General features: G+C 42.0%; 2 protein-coding genes and 1 pseudogene across 2 annotated transcripts; all 3 read right to left on the reverse strand.

The window, feature by feature from the left end:
* Positions 1-752: 752 nt before the first annotated feature.
* Positions 753-9,374, reverse strand: LOC5521391 (gelsolin-like protein 2). Its single transcript, XM_032366595.2, has 14 exons — positions 9,205-9,374; positions 9,000-9,089; positions 7,733-7,822; positions 6,970-7,065; positions 6,636-6,730; positions 6,337-6,409; positions 5,981-6,076; positions 5,533-5,635; positions 4,244-4,308; positions 4,047-4,084; positions 3,355-3,443; positions 2,972-3,063; positions 1,919-2,023; positions 753-1,206 (listed from the first exon to the last, which is right to left on the reverse strand). The coding sequence occupies exons 1-14, from the start codon at positions 9,283-9,285 to the stop codon at positions 1,132-1,134; spliced, it is 1,188 nt and encodes a 395-aa protein (XP_032222486.2). The 5' UTR covers positions 9,286-9,374; the 3' UTR covers positions 753-1,131.
* A 754-nt stretch (positions 9,375-10,128) lies between these two features.
* On the reverse strand, positions 10,129-18,268 carry LOC5521393 (gelsolin-like protein 2). The gene is made up of 14 exons (XM_048729680.1): positions 18,213-18,268; positions 17,057-17,201; positions 16,886-16,975; positions 15,469-15,558; positions 14,734-14,829; positions 14,546-14,640; positions 13,836-13,908; positions 13,138-13,233; positions 12,916-13,018; positions 12,073-12,131; positions 11,808-11,869; positions 11,316-11,398; positions 10,873-10,964; positions 10,129-10,487 (listed from the first exon to the last, which is right to left on the reverse strand). Exons 1-14 carry the CDS (start codon positions 18,251-18,253, stop codon positions 10,392-10,394), a joined length of 1,221 nt encoding a protein of 406 aa, XP_048585637.1. The 5' UTR covers positions 18,254-18,268; the 3' UTR covers positions 10,129-10,391.
* Positions 18,269-18,594: 326 nt separating this feature from the next.
* LOC125567909 lies at positions 18,595-22,714 on the reverse strand (annotated as a pseudogene).
* Between the last annotated feature and the right edge of the window lie 413 nt (positions 22,715-23,127).

Consider the following 23,127-nt stretch of genomic DNA (forward strand, 5'->3'; position numbering starts at 1 on the left):
CGGGAAACCGTTTCAATACAGTAAATTTTTTATGTTATTTCCTTTGTAATTATACATTTTCAGTATGCCTAGTGTTCCCGGCCGCATCAGCACTAAAAACGAAAAATCTTTTAATGTGTTTAAATCTTTTAATTGTCTAAAATTATGCTTGTCTATCAAACTATCAGGCCGGATCAATCGAAAATCCGATTCAATCACGAAGCATTAGAATGGTTAGGGCCGCACTGGGGGCATGTGCCCCCCCCCCCCCCCTAACCCCGCAAATATTTTTTGCGTACCCTGAATTTCAGCCGGGGCGCCTGGGTCCTACGTGAAATTAGGCTAGCAGGGGCGTGGCTGTGCCCCCAAGTTTCTGGCTTGTGCCCCCCCCCCCCCATCTTACGTGGCCTGCTACGGCTCTGATGGTTTAAGTTTGATTGAGTCTGATTTATCGAAGGCAAAACAACATGGTGGGCAGGTTAAAGCCGCATTGTCACCAGTTTACTTCCGGTCGATTACCTAACAATATCCGATGATTTTTAACGGAAAGCGCGAAAAATATTTCAAAATATTGAAAGCAGTGTGTCTATTGGAAGTTTCTTTGATGATGTGATTGGTAATTTAGAGCGGATGGCCTGTTAAATATCTCGGATTCTAATAGGTTCTTTTGTCTTTTACGGTTGAGGTTTCCGTCGGACATCCGGAAGTAAACTGGTGACAATGCGGCTTTAAGCCATTCCTCCACCTTCAGGCAACATGTAAATTAGCACAAGTAACGGAGGCAAGACATATTTATTTTTACAAAATTTAGAAACTGATTACAAGTCAGACTTGTTATGAGAAGGTGACGATTAACATTTCTATTCCATCCGTGATATTCTGTTTTGACCTAGACAACCACTCTACACATAACTACACTATTTTTTCTTTTTAACGATGATTAAAACTTACACTTTCATTTACACTTAGGCTAAGTTCAAACGCTGTATTACTCGTGAGCTGTTGCTGTAGCTCTCTGCGCAACCCCCTAGCTGCATGCTGGGAAGGATCGACTCAACAACGGTTAGAACCGAGCCTGTATGACGTAAGGGTAATGTGTCGATTCTCTTTATCTGCTTGGTAGAGTGATTCCTGTATGCCTAGGTAAAGTGGTTAGCGTTTGTACGAGTAGCCATAACTTCTGGTCTGTTGTTTGGGCTGACCGTCGGTATAAGCATGACCGGAACTCTGCAATTCGAAAAAAAAAAAAAGTTCTAGGTTACCACAGTGAGGCCCGTAGCCAGGGGTGGTTCGGGGGGGAAGGGGGGGTAGGGGTAGGAAGAACCACCCCACACGACTTGAAGGTCCGCCTAGAAGAAGGAAAATTGAGTACCACTATGCAAGCTAGGACGAGCTACCTAAGAGAAAATGGTCCGCTGAATGGGTAAACGATCCCCCCGTTCAAAATACAGAATACGGGTGACAGAACAGATCTAGTCGCCGAAGATCTGGAGTCCGTTATTTGTGTCTCAATTCACTTACCACTTTTATTCAATATCACATTTTCTAATTACGAAAATCGTTCTAATCTCGTTAAAAAAAAAGTAATAGTGGCAAGGAAACATACGAAAATTTGATTAAAACATCAAACTCCATTATATCTAATCAAGAGAATACTAGGTTATGACTACAGAAATCACTACTATCCTTATCTTTTTCTCATTAATTTCCTTCTGTTGGGCGTATGTCAGCTTCAATTATGGGACGCTCGAAGATAGTTCGCTTCAATCCCCCCCCCCCCCCCCCCCCCCCCCCCCACATTGCGTTCAAATTTGAAATCTTTTTTTTTTTCTGCCTCAACATTACTTTTTCTCAATATCCTCTATAGACTTCTCAGCAGACTTTCTCGGGATAGGTTGATTATTGTCGTGGTCAGAGCAGCACTGTTTGAAAGACTCACCGGTGCGCTAGAAGGGGCGAGGGCTTCAAGGAATTCCTCGGGCAGTCGTCCGTCGTAGATGGCGGAGATGGGAGCGAACGGGTGGTTAGTGCCATTCAAGTAATTCTAAACCAAGAACAACAGAACTCATTACGCGGTCCGCATGTGATTTTCCTTACTGCACCATCTGTGAACAGTTCATCAAAATCTCAAATAAGCCCATCGCCAACCTTAGTATCTAGAGTACGGGATACCTGTGGTTTGCCGAGAGGCGAGCTACAAGAAGATTGGGAAGAGGCGGGGTATGGGGTAATATCACAACCACAGAAAAACCGAAACGCAACAGAAATTCGAAAAGAACGCCAGGAACTAGAGTGAATTCTAACTCCCCTATTTCTAACGTGAAGTCTAATGCCCCTATGTATTACTTCCGTGAAGTCTAATGCCCCTATGTATTACTTACGTGAAGTCTAGTGCCCTTATGTATTACTTACGTTGAGTCTAACGCCCCTATGTATTACTTACGTAAAGTCTAATGCCCCTATGTATTACTTACGTGAAGTCTAACGCCCCTATGTATTACTTACGTGGAGTATAACGCCCCTATGTATTACTTACGTGGGATATAACGCCCCTATGTATTACTTACGTGGAGTCTAACGCCCCTATGTATTACTTACGTGGAGTCTAACGCCCCTATGTATTACTTACACGGAGTCTAACGCCCCTATGTATTACTTACGTGGAGTATAACGCCCCTATGTATTACTTACGTGGAGTCTAACGCCCCTATGTATTACTTACGTGAAGTCTAACGCCCCTATGTATTACTTACGTGGAGTCTAGCGCCCCTATGTATTACTTACGTGGAGTCTAACGCCCCTGTGTATTACTTACGTGGAGTCTAACGCCCCTATGTAATCTAGCATGAAGTCTAACGCCACTATATTACTTACGTGAAGTCTAACACCTTAATGTATTACTTACGTGAAGTCTAACACCTTAATGTATTACTTACGTGAAGTCTAACACCCCTATGTATTACTTATGTGGATTATAACTCCCTGTACTTACGGTCCCGATTTGCAAGGCCAGACGCCTCTCATCGATGCTCGCTTTGTTGCCAGAATAAACGAACAAAGCGTTACCCGTGTCAAACAGGAACACTGCCGACGAAAGGGAGATATCAGATACGATTATTATTTGATATAGTGTATTTTAAAATACAGCAGTACAGAGTCGAAATAGATTCTTTTTAATGATGAAACGAGGATAGAAAAAGAAACATGCTTTGTAAAGTTTTGTCTTAATTTATAGTTTTGTAGAAAGAGAACGTAAAATTTTGCAGGTGAAATGCCGTCTATGTATCAAATAGTCACGTTATTTCTAAGTGCAAGTCGTCTGATTTATCAAGGGTTTGCGTGTATTGTACATGAGATCGTCGTTCATTCACTCACCATCTTTCTCGTCGAAGTCATTCCTAGTAATGCGGCCTTTTCCCTTCTTCATCTCGGTAAGTTTCATCTGACCTGAGGCGTCTGAAACCCTTGTAAAGTAAACATTGCAACATCCGTTGCAGAATTTCGATGAGTTAAGTAGGTCAAAATTCCAGAGACACTATGTACAACGTTCTTCAGTAACGAATCCAGCACTTGCCGAAATAATAAGTAAAAACCGGTGTGTAAAGAAACATGGGGTATGTGCCCGTCGCCTACGCCAGTTCGTCTTTACGATAAGAATGTCGCCAGCAGTAAAACAAAGAAATTAGCGTAATGTGAGGTGCTACTTTGCTACGCACGAACACACTCGGCTTCGGCTAGGCAAAGCATGCTCGACTACGGTAGCAGATGAGATTACGCAGCGTTACTTTACCAGGTTTTCTAAGCAAACCCCCGCGTCGCAAAGCACGGCGCTTTTCAGCCAATGTAGAGAGGATTTCATGGTTTTATCATCAGAATTTAGCCTAACAATCTCTGTTCCTCCTGCCCTTGGTGATCATGCGCGGTCACCCAGCGGTCATTGCGGGCGCTCCCTGGAAATCCCAGCGGGCATTGCGGGCACTCCCTGGAGATCCAGCGTAATTTTGCCGCCGAAGAAAACACCGTCTGTTTCTTCGAGCACGTACACATATTTGCATAATAACATTTACCTGAGCAGGACTGGCTCAAAGTCGTCATAATCTCCTTTCTGTAAATACATGGAGAAGTCGATTAACATTATGGCAGAGAAATTATAGCATGAAAATACAAAAAGTCACATTCAATCAACTACTTATCTAATGTATCACACAAAGTCACGTTATATGAATAAGCACGCGACTTCTTAGTGAAGAATGTTATCGTATACCTCTTCTTTACATGGAAGATCAGGCAGGAACCGGTAGAAGGGCGCACTTCTGTCCTCTCCTTCATCTAAGATATAAAAGAAAAAAAAAGATAAAATCATATATCCCCAATCAAATAACATCATCGCATAACACAGTCAGCTAAGAAATAGACACAACCATCGCATCGGACAATCACGATACTGAAACACATAAGAATGATACAACCCCAAATAACGTAACGCTAACATCAAGCTCCACTATCACGTAAGACCATCACGCGACACATTCACGTAAGAGCATATCAAGAGACTCAATCACGTAAGACCATATCACGCGACACATTCACGTAAGACCATTACGAGACAAAGTCACGTAAGAACATCACGCGACACTCATGTAAGACCATATCACGAGACACATTCACGTAAAGACCATCACGCAACGACATGACGGAAAAACCCTGAATATGCGCAATAATTTCCTTGTATTCCGGACTGAGTTTCACTTTTCGAAACACATAACATGAGGCAGAAATGCACATACCCAGATTTTGGTTTTTTAAGATAATTTTTCCTTGATCATCCTTGCGCTATGTATGGGCTCAGGGACCAAAAGCTCAAATTTCAAAGACACTTGAAATTTGAGCATCAATTTATAAAAAGCCGCATTTTATATTTTGTTTGATATTACTCACTTAGTAATTAGGGGAATTTTCTGCCTTATTTGATGTTATATGAGCTTATTGGAAACGTCAAGTCATGTTTTTCCGCCATGTCCCACGCAACACATTCACGTTAGACCATATCACTCGACACATTCACGTAAGACTATCACGCGACACATTCACGTTAGACCATATCACACGAAACATTTACGTAAGACCATATTACACGACATATTCACGTAAGACTATCAAGCGAAACAAGCATAATCACACGTCACATTTATGTAAAACTCTCACACTAAACAATCACGTAAGACCACCACGCTACACATATTCACGTACAAAGATTTGCGACACAGTCACGTAAGACCATATCACGCTCCACATTCATGTAGACCATCACGAAAGGCCGTCACGCAACATATATTCTCGCAAGGTTACCTATGACTTCGATGACGGGCCTCCCGTTGTAAAACTCTCACAATATACAATCACGTAAGACCATCACGCGACGCAATCACGTAAGACCATATGGGACAAAGTCACGTAAGACCATCACGCGACACAGTCACGTAAGACCATACGCGAAACATTCAAGTAGACCATCACGAAAGGCCGTCACGCAACATTTCCACGCAAGGTTACCTATGACTTCGATGACGAGCCTCCCGCCCCGCTCACTCTTGAGCCGATTCGCTTCCTGCACTGCCCTGAACTTTTCGTCCTTGTCACAGTTCTTGCCATTCCACTGGAAGACAAAGAATGATGTGCAAGGGTGAGGCTTATAAAATTGTACCAGTATTACGTGTCATAAAGCCACTACATTTAATTTTTTTACTCCAGGCCATTGGCGAGGTAGGGTGTGGCTTAGACTATCACATCGTATCCTCCCTACCCCCCTCTCTCTCTCTCCCCCCCCCCCCCCCTCTCTCTCTCCCCCCTCTCTCTTCCCCCCCTCTCTCTCTCTCTTTCTCTCTCTCCCTCTCTCTCTCAGGATGGGGTTGAAATGCCAAAAAACGTGTCCTTTATTACTATCGTATGTATTATCTTTAACAAACCTCTATCTTTAATAAGGCTTGGATTTGCCTGATACCTGATAGATTGTTTTTCCCTTGTCCAGTATAAATACATCATCGGAGTTGAGCGATTTACGCACAAACGGCACTTCCTCCACCTTGACGCTTTTTGGCTACAGCAACGAAAACCATGTATGAGTCGAGAGAAAGCCAAAACCACAACGACAGAGCTCCCCCAATGAATATTGAGCAAGTCATTGTTTTCTTTTTATTATAAAACCATTTGAGTGAACACAGTAAAAGGATTGATTGGACATGGTAGCATGGTTGACTACGCTGCTTGAGAAGCGGAATCTGACTACACGCTATTCCCAGATTCGGCGACGGCCATGAGATTACGAATTCTGCTCACAACTTTCTTGATATCACATACCGTGGTCCCGTACACTCTGAGAAGGCGTGGCTGGTAGACCTCCGGTCGAACGTGCTTGAAGCCAGATTTTACACTTTGACAAATATAAAAATAAAGCTGTGAAGAAGTTTGTATCCATTTACTTTGGGTTTAGATTCGAAAGTTCAAAATCCGGGCGCGCGCCATATGAAGACGCCTCTTTAGACCGAAAACAAAATCGTATTTTTGAGTTTGACCCCCTTAGTGTAGGGGTAGGAAGAGGAGCAGGGAAGGGGGGATTTATGAAATTTATGGTGGAAGTTATAGATTTGAGCTCTTACCCGCCCTTGAGAATGGTCAGGGAGTCGAAGTAAGACATGAACAACTTTGACTCGTGACCCTGAACCTCCCGATGCTGCACGGGCTTATCATTCAACTGTAGACAACAAAGCATAGCGTCATTATTATCAAGTGTCTTGTATAAAGTAGGTAAGGAAGCTATCTCCATCTTCAAGAGCCGACCTAGGGGGATGAGTTGGGTGGTCTCTCTTTACCTCCTCTCAATGTATCTCTGGTGCATTTTTGTAATATTGCGCATTTTCGTTTTAATTTCCAGTTTTGTAAACTCCCATTTTAGAATCTGGACCCTCCAGAACTCTTATGATAAATACTCACATAGATGTCGAGTTCGACAGTTTTGTACGCGGCTGTACCGTACTCATCTTGAGTAGAATCCTGGCCAATCCAGAAATGGACATCGTATTTAAATTCCTGTAAATGTAATATAGAAAATTGCAATGTTGCATTTTGACGTGCAGTTCTTCTGTCACATGCGATGGCTGCAGTCTTATTTTGCTGTTGAACAAACTGAGTTGCCACGTGGTTTAGTTACACAGTCTTCTCAAAGGTGTTTGCAGTCAGCCCAAAATCCTGACATAGTCTTGTCAAGTGAGTTTGACAGGCAAATCTGCCACGCACCATTGTCACATTTTGTCAGAGTGTTACATATTATTGCCCCGCAATCTTGGCTTGCCACACAGCTTCGTTACCCATGACTTGTCAAATTGTCTGGCCACACAATCTTTTCACAAAATCTTATCAAACAGTTTTGTGACACTGTCTTGTTACACAGTCTTGTCACTCATTTTTGTCACTCTCTCTTATCACCCACGAACCCCACCCTGCTCATTTGACGAGATGATTTCTACTCTAGGTTGATCTCTTTGTTGGTAGTTAAGAAGACTGTTTTGGATAGAAAACGTTTCTAGATGGATCTTATGACCTACTACCAGATTTGAACTTATCCGTGGACAGTAAATTACTACTCTCTGACCCCCCCCCCCCCCTGCGTTTTTCTCTAGACACGCCCCTTTACATTCTTGTCACTGGGCTCTCCTTTTTTTCCATTTTTAGATTATTTTTATGGGTTAATACATACATCCTCTTCCGGATCCTTGTACGTGTTGAGGATGATGTAAGAGTCACCATCATAGAATTTTCCATAGTCGTCTCTTAACACGGACTTCACCTGGAGGTAGAATAGCGTCTTGGTTAGGTGGTTTATTTATTGTCTTTTGGGGGAGGTGGGGTATAAGATTTCGGGTTATCGGGGTTCTACTGCAAAACATATGGCGGTAGATGAATTGAAATAAGAAAATTCAACCTATTCAAAATGATATAGATTATGAATAAGAAATAAAAACGAAAACTAGAATTACGGGCTGAAGATATTCAGATTCCACTGCAGATTCCACTTTATTGCAGCATTAACAATAAAGCACCCACATCAGATTTATTTATCAAAGAACTAAGATTTTTTTCACACTTGTCAACAGTCTAGTCAAGCAGGATATATTTGTCACGCACAGTATATTAGTCACGAACTGTATAAAGGTCACGCAAATACGTGGGATAAAAAAAAAATATGTCCATGTATGGAGAACAAAATAAAAGTCGTTACGCGCCACCAGCAGTAAAGTATTTCGCCAGAAGTCCATTTCTAGAATAGAAAATCGGATTATTCTAGAAGTCTAATTCATTTTTACTTATGCTTTGTATGGAGCCACACACCAAACTATGATTCACAATTCACAATTTATTTATTATTTGTTACATCAATAACTTCACATCAATAATCTAATAGATTTGAGAAGGTTTAGCATGCATGTAAATAGTGAGTAAAGAATTCGATAATGTGCATTTAATCCGCTAAACGACAACCACCTACCGATTTTATTGTGTTAAGGATAATCTAACCCTTGCATTTAAAAACAAAATAATCTGGGCCCTGACGTCGAAAGGTCTCGAATTGAAAAGAAGCCAAGCGATAAGCGCAGCTTGATTCTTCTATATCACGAGCCCAGAATTATCAATGACAATACACAAAATTATAAACAAGAAAAAGATGAATAATACCACACGTGTCACCTGTTAAACTTGCATAAATATTAGCTGAATTTGGACTGATTTCAACTCAACTAAAGCGAACCAAACACTGCCGCACCCAATAACCACTAAAGCGTAACACTACACAACTCAACTGGACTTTCGCAGATAAAGGTAATTTTCACGATTGATTTTTGGTTTATTTGGTGATAAGCAGTCGAATATCCTGAAATCGGTATCGCTGATTAATCTGCCATTCTAAGCCTTTTAAATATAAGGTGACGTAAAGCAGATGGTATTCAAGACAAATTCAAACTAACCTTGAACTGCTCGACTCGCCAAATTTGCAGTCCCTCTCGCTTTCCTGCTCCTGACCATGCTCTTTCTTGCCCTGCAGCCTCACGTTTGACCTTCAAGTGCAGAAAACATGGGGCTCAGTAAACTCAGCTAGAATTACGGGATAACCCATTCTCTCAAGTGAGAAAAGTGGAGCGAAGTTTATCAAAACTTGAGAAATAGACTCACGTTTTTCTCGATGTCAGAGCCGAATAAGGCAAGGTTGGTATCCTGCCACTTTGGCTGTTCTTGCTTCCGTAAGCCCGACATTTTAGCAAGGACGAAGTTTTGCCGTGCGAAGCTAAAGAGTCCGTCAATCAAGTGAGACAGAACGCTAACATTAACATTATCTTCGCTCCCTTTTACTTTCAACCTCTTTTTATAACAGCGAACGCTATTGGTTCAAAGACAATGGCACTTAGCGACTGTCACGCAATATGGAAGATCATCGAATATAAACACGAAACCATTTAGATGAAACACTTCCCATATTTCTCTTTTGTCTTTAGGGGGAATTCAACTTATTTCTTACATTAATACATTGAATGAGCATCCGTTCAAGATTGTAGACTAAAGGCATACAGGCTTCCTAAAACCACCCCGTCTCGCCGGGCATATATAGAACATCTATTATTAAAAATAAACAGCACCTATTTTCAGACAATTGTTAAAACAACTACGGGAATTTGTCATCCCACAATCTTTACACGCGCAAGCAAAAACAACAATAACTTGTCATGACTTGCATGAGATAACAATAACCTGCTTAACCCTCCTTTCCTCACACACACTTGTGCAAACATTTTGAAATGTTCAAGAAAAGGAATACCCCCTCCCCCCCACTTTAAACCTCACGAAACTCATACAAGCAGACGACATCTATTATCATCCCTAGCTGGGCGTACAGAGGAGGGGGGTGGGGAAGGGGGGTTTTGGTGCGCGCACCTTTGGCCATCAGAAAGTTAATAATTTCTTACTGAAGGATCGTCAAATACTATCCTTATTTCATATTATGCCTAAAACTGCGCACCCCCCCCCCCCCCCCCCGTGTATGCGCCTGCTGCAGTCGCTCCGTACCATTCACATTATCGTTGAGAACAAAACCACACAATATTTAATTACACAATGTTGATTTATTTAGTCGTAGCGCACAGAATAGTATGGAAGTACGAATATTTTTTAGATCGCTCTTTTCGCAATCCGAATTGTATATTTTCATTTTATTTCATTTTTGACAGGAAGCTTCATGTTCAATTTTTATGCCTACGTTTCATTACTTTGATTTTGTATTAAAATTGTATTACGGTAGCTTTTCCAAATCATATAGTCTGGATTATTATTGATTTTCCTGTTTGGCGGCCTCGAAGACTTATCCATCAGTGTGCGAGTGCTTCCAGGAATTCTCCGGGCTCTCGGCCGTGGTACACTGTGCTTATCGCAGCGAAGGGGTGATCGGTTCTCATCAAGTGATTCTGCACGCGGATAGCATAAGACAAAATGAGAAACAGTTTAATACCAACAATAGCATTGTGTGACTAGAAAAATATCTACGGACGCTTTAATGAAAAACTGGATGACATGCGGAAACAGAGAACGACGAATCGACAAAAGGCTAATGATCGAAACGTTAGGGAAACCACTATTTTACGGGGGTTGTGTGCGGTCATAAATATTGTCCAATTTTTTTTACAGGGGAGTGCAAAAGGGGGGATGACTTCACATTTTGAGTTTATGTTCAAACTTTAATTCTAATTTCAGTTGCGTGTTAAAAAATCAAAATATGTTTCAGGATTTATCATTTGTTATTTCAATCGAGAGCGTAATGTTGAACCTTCGCTAACGTTAATTTGTACTCACGTGCCCGATTTGCAAGGCCAGACGCCTCTCATCGATGCTCGCTTTGTTGCCAGTGTAAACGAACAGGTGGCGACCCGTGTCAAATAGGAACACTGCAGACGCAGGGGGAAATAATTAATAACTTTTATAACTTGTCCATGACCTAACTATTTTTCTACTTTCATTTGCCAAGGTGGCCACGGTTGCGCGCGTCGTATCAGATAGCACGTTTCTCGCATCCTTATTGGTTTACTTCACAAAACTGTCAAGGTGGCCACGGTAGCGCGCGTCGCACTGTAAAGCATTTTAAAAGTGAATGTTTGTGTGAACGCAGCATTAATATTCCATACGCATAACCAGCATCATTGTTGCCTACACTGCTCAAGACGTCACTGTACTAGATCGTGTCGTAATCTCGCCCACGCCGCGCATGCTTGGTAATTATACACCGCTACCCATCTCACCATCTTGCTCGTCGAAGTCCTTCCTGCTAATACGTCCCTTCTTTATCTGCGTTTTCTGTATTTTTCCTGAGGCATCTGAAATCCTAAAAGAAATCGCAAAACCGATTTTACATCACGAAAACCACTGCATTTATGGAGAATCGAGGAATTTGCAAGTTGCATTTAGAAGTCATGTGACTTTTTGAGTGACAATTCACGCCAAAATAAACAGAGAAATGGCTACGCTCGTCACGCTAGAGAGGGACGAAAAAAATATTTCAATGAAAGTAAGCCCTTTCTGACAGAAACACTTTCTGGCTGATTCGTAAGCGCCAAATAATCTGCTTTTTGTTATTTTCATTTTCCCGCTAAAAGCTTCGCGGCATGCTGGCTCGGTTGCGCTTACTTGCAACCATCCCACACCTCTCGCCCGGTCAAATGCAATAAACCGTGAAAAGAACGGAGCTTTATGGCTGGGTTTATATCTCGTATTATACTCATAGTAGCATTCACCTGTACAGCTCTGGCTCGAACGAGTCGTAGTCTCCCTTAGGAAAACTCGAGTCTTCGCAGTCCTGTGAAGACAAAGATCGGTGTAAGCGTTGGAGGTTAAAACAAATAGAGCCGTTTGCTTAGCTTTGTCTCCCCCTTTTTTCCTACTCTGTCTCTCCCTGCTTTCTCAGTTTTTATCATCCTGTTTCTTTAGCTTGTCTCTCCCTATTTTCTTAGCTTTGTCTCTAGATTCATTATAGTTTCCATACTAGTTTCCACGACGCACCTTTGACACATTGGGTAACAGTTTGTAGAAATCATCGTCAGGCTTCATAGATGACTCATCTAAGATGAAAGATGAAAGCTAGTAGCACGCATCATGAAGCCATCGCACGTCCCGATACACAACACACACACAGCCACATCAGACTCATCCATCTGCCTATATCAGACTCAATCATCTGCCTATATATAAGGCACGCTAGACAATCACGTCAATGTATCACGCAATACAATCATGTCACACTATCACACAACGCAGCTACAGCAAGTATCACCCGTCACAAACTCGTCTGTCACGCCACTGTCACGCATCGCAACTCATACGACCATCACTCAAGAAATCCATTTGAGATCTTGTGAGTCCATCGCGCAACATAATCGGGCAAGACTATCACGCGAAACAATCACGTAAGGCTTTTACACGACATAATCACGTATTAACATCATGCAACACGATCACGCTCGGCAAACTTGTCCGTCACGCCACTGTCACGAAACGGAACTCCTAATACCATCGCAAAAGAAATCCATTTGAAGTAATCATGTGAGTCCATCGCGCAACATAATCGGGCAAGACTATCACGCGAAATAATCACGTACTGCTTTTACACGACATAATCACGAATTAACATCACGCAACACAATAATGTAGGACCATCACGCGATATAATCACGTAAGACCATCACGCTACATAATCACGTAAGATCATAACGCGACAAAATCACGCAAGGCTACCATAGGGCATATTCACTAAAGGGCATCACGCGACCATAATCACGTAAGACCATCACGCGACATAATCAGGTAAGTCCATTACGATATAATCACGTTACTTTATCAGATTACCGTTAACTTCGCTTTTCGGTTTCCCGTTCCTCTCGCTCTTGATTTTCAGGATTTCCTGCATGCCGCGGAACTTCTCATCCTTGTCGCACTTCACGCCGACCCACTAAAAGAGAGAGGACACCACGTGCTATCAAGTGTGTGACCCAGTCTACACCCCAAGTGTGTGACGATAACAAACGATATGTAAAGCCCCGGAAATAAGGATTGCTATTGCTTGTGTACCAGATAGAGGTTCAGTCCCTTGTCCAGTATGAACACATCTTCAGAGCAGAGCGAACTACGAGCCAGCAAGACCTCCTCCACCACGCAATTTGATGCCTAGAGTGAGGAGAAAACAAATATAAACAGTCGCCCACATACATGACAAGGGTTTCGCGATTCACGTCACGATACACGTTTTGCGGTACATACACCACACGGCCGTAGCAGGGGTGGGGCACTGGGGCATCTACCCCCCCAATATTTTCGGAAATTTTAAGGAAGGGGGCGTGGCTATGCTCCCCCAATATTTTCTTAATGTTTCTGTATTGTGCCCCCCCCCCCCCCCAAATCTTACGTGGCCTGCTAAGGCTCTGCACCATGATACACGTTATGCTAATAAACACAGCTATATCCGCGTAGCGCTACCTGACATATAGGGAGGTTACATATAGGGACGCGTGGCAGGGACGTTCGTCAAAATGACCTATACGGTCGCTCAAAACAAGCCACTGACGCCCGGCAAACGCTTTCCGATAAACACACGCTACGATACACGCTTTGTGGTACACACACCACGATGCACGCTTTCTAGTAAACACGCCATATTTGGTGTTTCTACTTAAACAGGTGTTTGTCTTTTTACTCAAAGAAATATAATCTATAGTTTCGAAGTAAAAATCAAAAGGTAGCTACAGACCCTATAAGTCTCCAACACATACCGTGGTGCCTCTAACTCGGAGTAAGCGTGGCTTGTATTCCTGAGGCTTCACGTGTCTGAAGCCAGAGTCAACACTGCGGCAAACAAACAAACGCTAGACGACAAACTCGAAAACACAGAACATGAAGTACATAGCCCTAAGTACATAGGCTTAGCTTACGCGTTGCAAGTGTTTCTAGAGTGTGCCTATTTTATTAGCGGTATTATACTTTTTGCCCTGTTTCAAGTTCGCATTTGCCAGCGTCCGACAGCACCTTTTATCATGGTTACCATGGTTACATGGTTACCGGTCTACAAACGGTGACAGTCTTGCTGTGGCAAACGATGCTGATGCTGGCTGTTTTCGCCTGCAATGCTGGTGATGTTTGCACGAGTCATGGTTATATGATTTCCATTCGCGTACCCAGGATTTTGGTATTTGTTGGACAGTTATGGTTATCACACAAAAATGGAGAATGGAAAAAAATCCTACAATGAGAACGTACACGCTTTTGGCAGGTTAGAGTTAGGGTTAGGGTTAGAAGGAGGCGTGGGTGGGATGGGGGGGGGGGGGGGGGGGGGCGGGCGGGCGGTCGGTGAGCGGACGTTACTAGAGGCTAAATACAAAGGAAATGTTGTGAGGCAAGCTACTCCGCAACACTTCCTAGCATGGTGTTCAAACAGAGCTGGCATTGCCGGGCCTGTAACGGCTGGCTGCATTCGTTGTCTTACCCGCCCTTTAGAATGGTCAAGGACTTGAAGTAGGACTTGAACAGCTTCGACTCGAATCCCTGGACCTCGCGATGCTGAATCGGTTTATCATTCAACTGCAACAACAAAGATCGCTCAATGCCATCGATATACTCTTGTAGTGGCTTTATGTAACATAGCCAATAAGTCTAATAACAGAATATACTTACATGGATGTCGAGTTCTACAGTTTTGTACGCGGCCGTACCGTACTCATCTTGTGTTGAGTCTTTACCGATCCAGAAATGGACATCGTATTTTAATTCCTGCATAACGGGAGAATAACCAATCAACGAGTCCGACCACAAAGTTTCGTCACGGAATATTTTGGTACCGTTACATGGCCTGTCACGTAATCTTCACAGATCCTCATATAAAACAGTTTTCTCACCAGACCTGTCCCACACAAATTCGAGCCCGGGGGTGGGAGGAGCTTTCCCTTTTATAGTGGAACCTCGTATTTAAAAGGGGCTAGCATTACAGGGGCGGGTCTAGCTTTTCGTTAAGGGGGGGTTTGGCTCAGTGACAAAGGGAAGAGGGTGATTTTTTTTTCATATGGCTTTTTTGCAGCCCAAGGGGGGGGGGGGGGGGTGTCAACCCCTAAACCCTCCCCCTAGATCCGTTACTAATTATAGGGTTTCGGTAACAAAAAGAAAAAAACATGACTGACTTTTCTAACTAAAATACTGGGGTGTATATACCCCCCTAAGCCTCCCCGTTTATTCTCGTCCCTGGTAAAAATACGTTCTCTTCTCTTGTTACATGATATTGTTACATGTCGTGTGACTCTACTTTTGTCACATAATCCATTATCTTTCAAATGGTTTTACAGTAATCATTTTTTTTATGTTGCAGCTGCTTCATGTACAGTCTTAATGTAAAAGTCACAGACAGGATTTACGTACATCCTCGCCAGATTCCTTATAGGTGTTGAGGATGATGTAGGAGTCGCCATCATAGAATGAGCCGTAGTCTTCACGAGACCACACCTTCACCTAGAAGATATTGAAAGCTTTTTACAAATAGAGGCAGACAACTGACTCACTTATATCATGGTGAGAAGACAGATTGACGGAAATAGACTGACGATACGAACAGATACACCTGGAAATTTGGGGGGGGGGGGGGGTGGTACATGAGCTGCGTGACGTGAGTGCTCGCGTGACAGATCAAATTCATACAACTTCAGTAGAAGCAAAAATGAGTCAAATAAAAAAAAGCAGTCGAGCATTTCTCTTTTTCAGAAAACAAGTATAATGTGAGCACCCCGAAAATACGGCTTAATTTTGTGAGCACCCCGAAAATACGGCTTAATTTTGTGAGCACCCCGACAATACGGCTTAGTTTTGTGAGCACCCCGAAAATAAGGCTTAATTTTGTGAGCACCCCGAAAATACGGCTTAATTTTATGAGCACCCCGAAAATACGGCTTAATTTTGTGAGCACCCCGAAAATAATGCTCAATTTTGCGAGCACTCTGGAAATAATGCTTAATTTCGCGAGCACCCCAAAAAATACTGCTTAATTTTCCCAGCCCCATTTGCTACCCCCTTCTTACAAGAGTGGTTGGGAGCTGGTTTATAGACTGCATGCTAACAGGCTAATACAGCTCTGTTTTGTGATGGGGGGGAGGGGGTGGGTGGGTTGGGGCCCTTTTATTAAGTCCAAATATATACCGCAGTCCGCAGTCAAGTAGTCAATAGGACCCGCATCGGCCCAGCCTACGGGCCTGTATGCCCTATTCTTTCATATACACCCCTACATAACCTTAGCCCTTCTAGCAGCATAAAATATATCAAATATATCGAAGCACAATAAAAAAGGTAACAATTATTCTCCGTAGCGCTTATTTCTGTTAGAAATGATTGCATAAATGATTTGAGAATTTATCTACGATTTCGAATTTCGTGCATAAAAAGATTGAATCATTTAAACATAATTAAAAAAATCGGCTGGCGTAGCTTTGATCCTTGAAATGACAGTCTTCTATTATGTGTGTAAGGATAATAAAACCAACAGAGCGGTTCAAATTAAGCCACTGTATGCATTAATAACACTGGAATGGCTTTCAACTGAAGTGTTGACAAGCGATAAGCTCACCAAGATCCCTGTTTCTTGATTGTAATGAATTGAATTCAAGAAAGTAAACAAGAAGGGCTGCCAAAATTTTACATGTGTTACGGACATAAGCTGAGTTCTGGATTAATTTTAGGTAATGTATGTTCAAAAGTTAACCCAACCAACCGCGAATAGAGTGATATTTTTGTCCATAAGCAAATGATCACGTTGAAACCGTTGTGATTGTCAATCTAAATAGCAAACCTTGAACTTTTCAATCCGCCAAATTTGAAGTCCCTCTCTCGTCCCTGCATTTTTCCAAGCAATTTCCGTCGCTGCAGCCTCTCGTTTGACCTTCAAACGCAACGGGAACAGAATTTAATGAGGGCGCATGAGCAAAGTTGCTCATTGACTCAAACTTGAGAATAGACTCACGTTTTTCTCGATGTCAGAGCCGAATAAGGCAAGGTTGGTATCCTTCCATTCTGGCTGCTTTTGCTTCCGTAAGCCCGACATTTTAGCAAGGACGAAGTTTTCCGTGCGAGTAGCGAAAGAGTTGGTCCACTCCAGTGATATTATTCTTCCAACAAAGCAGCGAAAATCATTGGCCAAAAGACAATGACACTTAGCGACCGTCACGCAACATGGAAGTATCAAAAGAATGTCATGTAACAACTATCTTTCCGATAGAGCATGAAATGGTATAAATCAACTTAGGGTTGGAAATGTATGTTTAACGTCTCTTGACACGAGTTAAAGAGGAACTAGTGAAAAAATACAATTTTCCGTCAAATTTTGATTTTGCTTGAGTTATATTTCAAAATTCCTCCTACGCCCTGCACCTACGCGTTTGCGTCATGGTAGACTTGCTCCAAGTCAACCTCAGAGTCAGTAATCGAGCATAAGAAGCGAGATTTAGTCAGCGAGCGAAGCGAGATGAGGTCGCGAAGCGAGATGAGGTCACAAAGCGACCGAGAACGACTTTGAAAGTCCAGCGTCATGGCTGTGTTGGGAGAGGACGTATCAGATGTTGTCAGAATTGTGGCGCAGTACATGATGGGTAATACGTCCTGTCAAAATCGCAGTCATTATAACCAAATTAGTTGTTGCGCAAACGCCAAGAATTAAAATGACTTTTACGTCTTGGAATAGCTTGGCTATATATATATTGGTCATATTTAATGCTCAGCATCGAAATTTTTGCAATTTCATCATCTTAAACAGTAAATTTGCAACTTACTAGACAAAGGGGGTGTGCATTAAACGCAGATCCGGACGCAGACTCTCTTCTATTTAGAATATTTTATCTAATATGTTTTACAAATATTGTTTATATGATAATAAAAAAAATTATGATTATTATTATAATAGATAAATAAATAATTATTTATTTATTTATTTTGTTGTTGTTCTTGCGCAGGGCCCTAGAGCGAAGCTGCCGAGGTGTATTTGATATCTAAAGCGCCATATTTTTCGGCTCTGAAATCTTTATTGTTAAACAATAATAGCAATTATGGGTGACGAAGATGTCTGTAAAACTATTCATTAGCAACTACGATGAAAATTTAAAAATTAGACGAGAGGTACTTACCTTGAAGTGTAATTGTAATTCTCTTTCGATATGCTCCACATTATGGGATAATTATGCATACTTCCTAACTTACTAATGGTCAGCGGTCACATTTCACAGCTATTTAAATGCAAATGAGACAGCGGTATATAACCCCAGGGACATAGAATACAATCAGTTCTTCCTGGAGTGTATAAAATGGCAAAGATCCGACAGCAAAGGGTGGGGATAAAGGGCGGGTAGCATTACCCATAATGCTCCGCATATCTTCAGAGAATTACAATTACACTTCAAGGTAATTACCTCTCGTCTAATTTTTAAATTCTCTTTCGATATGCTCCACATTATGGGATAATTATGCGATTTCAAAGTACCTGAGCCATAAGACATATCTCAACAAACATAACTTGTGAGATGATTTAATACAATTCAACACTTAGAATTATTTTGCAACATTATTTTCACTCAAATAATACTTTCTAAAGGTCCGCTCATTGGACCAGTCCGCCATGCGGAGAATCTCATCAACAGGAACACCCTTTAAATACTTATCTGAAACAGCAGCACCTCTTAACACTGTGTGCTTTATATGTATCAGTATCAATGCCAGCTGCAGCCATTACAGTATTAATCCACCTTGCTGCCGAGCCAGTGGCCACTGCCTTATGTGGTTTAATAAACGAGATAAACAACAAGTTCTCAGGGAACTTGTGCGATTTATGTACTCTTTGAGGGTAACAACAGGATATATTGATTTATCTTCATTCAAACAAGAAAACTCAACCTTCAAAGAAGGCTTTCTAGGCCTACTGGTTTTCAGGCACTCAGTTATGTCAAAAACTATACATCCATTGCTCAAATTCATATACCTCAAATCTAAAGCACATAAGGTTTGCTCTCTTTGTGCTGATGACAATGCACAGAGCATAACAGTCTTAAAAGTAAGAGTCTTTAAAGAAAGTCGCTCCAGAGGGAACAAAGTCCTTAAATAACTAGTCACTTTAGAGACATCCCAGGTGGACGAATATCGTGGAGTCTTAAGAACACCCTTCAGTAGTCTTGTAAGAAGAGGGTGTGAACCGACAGCAACATTGTTCACGCTATACAAGGTAGTAGACAAGGCTGAACGATAGGTATTAATTGTGCTGTAGCTCTTCCCTCCAGCAAAACAGTCTGCTAAGAAATTGACTACTTCACTCACAGGTGCTCGAAGTAGATCAACTTTTCTCTGATCACACCAGCAACACCATTTTTTTCCAAACTGTATTGTACTGCTTGTCAGTCCCAGTTGACCAGGATGCAGAGATGATTAGGATTGCCTCATCAGAAAATCCCTTTGCAGACAATGATCTCCGGATAACATCCATCCTGCCAGGAGCAGCCTGTCCGTGGAAGCAGTGTTGGCTGAGCTATGGAGAGTTGTAACAATAGAGGATACCATGGTTGTGTTGTCCATGTTGGAGCAACGAGGAGTACTAATGCACTGTCATTCCGAATCTTGACCAGGACCCGAGTCAAGAGACTAAAGGGGGGGAGAGCATAACATCGGAAATTAGACCAACTGATACTAAAAGCATCAACGGCATGTGCGCCCGGTTCCAGGTGCCATGCAACAAATCAGTCCAATTTTGCATTTGACCTAGATGCAAAGAGATCTAATTCAGGCAAGAATGTCTTTGTAACAAGATTATTAAATACATCCTGATCAAGAGACCACTCTGAATTAGAAGTGAATTCTCTAGATAAAGCATCAGCTTCACAATTACATGTACCAGGGATATGCTGGGAAGAAACAAAAATATTCCTTGAAATACACCACTCCCAAATAATAGCAGCAAGTGCATCCAAAGTGGGAGATTTCATTCCACCCATATTATTGATGAAAGCAACTGCTGTGGAGTTATCTAGTCTGAGTCTCACATGAATACCATTTCGATTTTCAACAAAAGCTTGCAAAGCATAGAAAGCAGCCAATAACTCTAAATAGTTAATATGATGACTAGACTCAGGCAAAGACCATCTACCATTCGTAGACTGCCCATTACAAACTGCACCCTAGCCAAACAAACTAGCATCACATTCTATATAAACATCAACTGGGTTATACCCAAACATAGAGCCATTCAACTTAGAAATGTTATTTACTACCAAGTTGATATCAGACATTGCCTGGGAGCTAATCTGGATATTTTGATCAAAGTGATGATTGGAAGTTAAGGCCTGAGTTTTGTCTCTTTCAATAGATCTGTAGTGAAGCTTTTAAGCTTATATTAAGTATATTAAAATAAATTAAGTAAATTAAGTATATTAAAGCTTATTTAAGTATATTAAAATATACTTCACAACAGGGAAGGCTGATACCAACAAACCCACTATGCAAGCAACTTCCCTGACGGAGGCAAACGTTTTTAACAAAACATTTTTGCATGTATATACTATTTTCTCAACCTTCTTAATAGGCAATGAGAGCTTCACTAACTCAGAGTCAATATCAAAACCCAGATAAGTGATTTGACTGGATGGAGTGAGCTGAGATTTTTCTTCATTTATTATAAAACCCAAATCATGTAATAATAATCTGAGCATAGATAAATGTGAGAAACATTCCTGCGGAGAGCTACCAATCAAAAGGATGTCGTCGAGAAATATCACAACTCGACATCCATTTAGTCTCAAATGAGAGACAACAGGTTTAAGGACCTTGGTGAAAACTCTGGGGGCTAGGCTGTAGCCGAAGGGTAAACATGAAAATTCATAAATTTCATTTCTCCACTTAAACCTCAAATATTTACGATCAGGCTTGTAAATAGGAATGCTGAAATAAGCATCTTTTAAATCAACTGACACCATAAAATCACCCTTTGCAATGGTATCTAAGGCCACATTAATATTTTCCATTTTAAAATGGATCTTTTGTACAAAACTATTCAAGGGCTTTAAATTAATCACTGGGCGCATATCACCAGTTTTCTTGGGTACTAGAAAGATATTTGAAATGAATTCCCCAGTGCAGGGAAAAACTTTGATGATGGTTCCTTTGCTTGGAGACTCACTGAATTCCAAATGATATCCTGATACAGTTTCCAGTACCCAGGGATCACTGGTGATTTTACGCCAGTTTTCAATGTGGTGCTGAAGATTACCTGCATGAGCCAAAGGTACCTCATTCAAGCTTTGTCCTTGGAGTTCTGGTAATTCTTCTGTGTGTACTGGTAGTTGCTTCACCTTGTCCTTTGGTCTGGGAACCTTCGTAATCCTAAAAAAAGCACTCCGCTTGCCACGCATGGATTGACCAGTGTTTTTGTTGTTGTTTGAGAATTTGTAGTCAAAAGAGCGCCCACGTCTCGATGAACTTACCCGAGCTAGTGTCCTTCTAGCAATTTTATTAACTTTACCTATGTCCTTGACATGTTTGGGAAGTTCATCCCCAAAAAGAAAGGTGGTCACAGGATTGGATTTGCTGCACACTGCCTGGTAGGCCTGAGCTATGTCAGGTTTCAATAGCTCTCGTCTCTTTAGAGAGTACAAGTAAGACGAATACTGGCTTGTCCGCCCCACATAATGACCGCACCAACGTACAACCGCCCCACCGAAAAATCGAAAAGCTAGCCCGCCCCACTCTTTAACGAAAGTCTTATTTCACGTCTTATTCTTAGTTATTAGAATTTACGAATTCGATGTGGGGCGGAGTTACCGGATACCAGTAAGACGCATGCCCCAATAGGGTAATAGAATCAGCCAGCATCGGCAAGATATCCTTAGGATCAACTGCTCTACCTGCGATAGAGTCAAACAGCATGACAATGGGCCGCGCCGCTTTTACCACATTCGTTTGAAGTTCTTGCAGTCCAAAATCTCTGGACTTGGTGTTTCGCTCTAGATCATGCCACAATTCCACGTTTACTTTAGGAACGCAGAGAAATTTGCAGTTTTCCGGAGTCTTATATTTATTCTGCAGCTCCTTGAGCTTCTCATCCAGAGGTTTTTTAGAACATGCGTCGTTGACACGCTCGGCAATAACGTCTATAACCTTAGGACCATAGCCCTCCTTTTCCTCAAAGAAAGAGGGTAGGAACTGTGCTGCTACGCTGGAGTCTAGCGACTAATAAGCACTACACTCCTTGTCAGGAGTATAATCTCCGACCGCCGGTAAAGGCTAGCCGACGGGTCAAAACCGGAACCGTCCGAGTCGGACGTTTTCCCTGCAATATTAGCCTCACTGGCGTTAGAATTCGAGGTAGCTGCCTGTTTTGCAGTAACTTGCTCGACCAAGAATTTCATTGTCTCGAGCATATGAGATATACCATACTGGTCTTTCAGTTCGTCAACATAAAACTCCAATGCTTCTTCGTCTTTATCCTTACGGTTATTTCAGGTTCAATATGGTTCTGCTTATTATCTTTGCTTGCCATTTTCCTTCTAAAAAGAAGTAGAAAGATAAAGAGCTCGCGGTCCGATGCAAAACAAAATATACAAATTGACTCACTGACCTGTAGTAGCACGAAAAGAAGAACTGATTGCATTCTATGTCCCTGGGGTTATATACCGCTGTCTCATTTGCATTTGAATGGCTTTGAAATGTGACCGCTGACCATTAGTAAGTCTGAATGAAGATAAGGCATTGAATGGCTTCTTTTATAATTCGTCGCGTGATATTTCTACAGAGGACGCCGTTTCGAATGCGGGCTTATTATTCCGCAGCGGATATACGTTTCATGCATGCGCTAGTCATTGAAGGCTCAAATAGTGGCCAGTAATTAATGAACGGATCATGCGCTCTGGATCTCCCGTCCACGATCGTGGACGGCGGTTAGATCAAACGAACTTGCGACCCATGGCAGAGGTATCTTTTCCTCGCGAACTCCAGCACAGCGAAATACAGAGAAAAGAGGCCTCTGCTAGCAGGGAAACTATTGTCTAATGCAGTGTACTAACT

The sequence above is a fragment of the Nematostella vectensis genome, chromosome 6 (assembly GCF_932526225.1).
Source record: "Nematostella vectensis chromosome 6, jaNemVect1.1, whole genome shotgun sequence".
NCBI lineage: Eukaryota > Metazoa > Cnidaria > Anthozoa > Actiniaria > Edwardsiidae > Nematostella > Nematostella vectensis.

Excerpts from the sequence above, each read along its gene's own strand:
- LOC5521391 (XM_032366595.2), bottom strand. The coding sequence starts at position 9,285 with ATGTCGGGCTTACGGAAGCAAGAACAGCCAAAGTGGCAGGATACCAAC. Across the intron at positions 4,309-5,532 it reads GCTCGTCATCGAAGTCATAG|ATGAAGGAGAGGACAGAAGT; the intron begins GTAACCTTGCGT and ends TTTATATCTTAG. Across the intron at positions 2,024-2,971 it reads TGGCCTTGCAAATCGGGACC|AATTACTTGAATGGCACTAA; the intron begins GTAAGTACAGGG and ends TTCTTGGTTTAG.
- LOC5521393 (XM_048729680.1), bottom strand. The coding sequence starts at position 18,253 with ATGTGGAGCATATCGAAAGAGAATTACAATTACACTTCAAG. Across the intron at positions 14,641-14,733 it reads CTGTAGAACTCGACATCCAT|TTGAATGATAAACCGATTCA; the intron begins GTAAGTATATTC and ends TTGTTGTTGCAG. Across the intron at positions 10,488-10,872 it reads TGGCCTTGCAAATCGGGCAC|AATCACTTGATGAGAACCGA; the intron begins GTGAGTACAAAT and ends ATCCGCGTGCAG.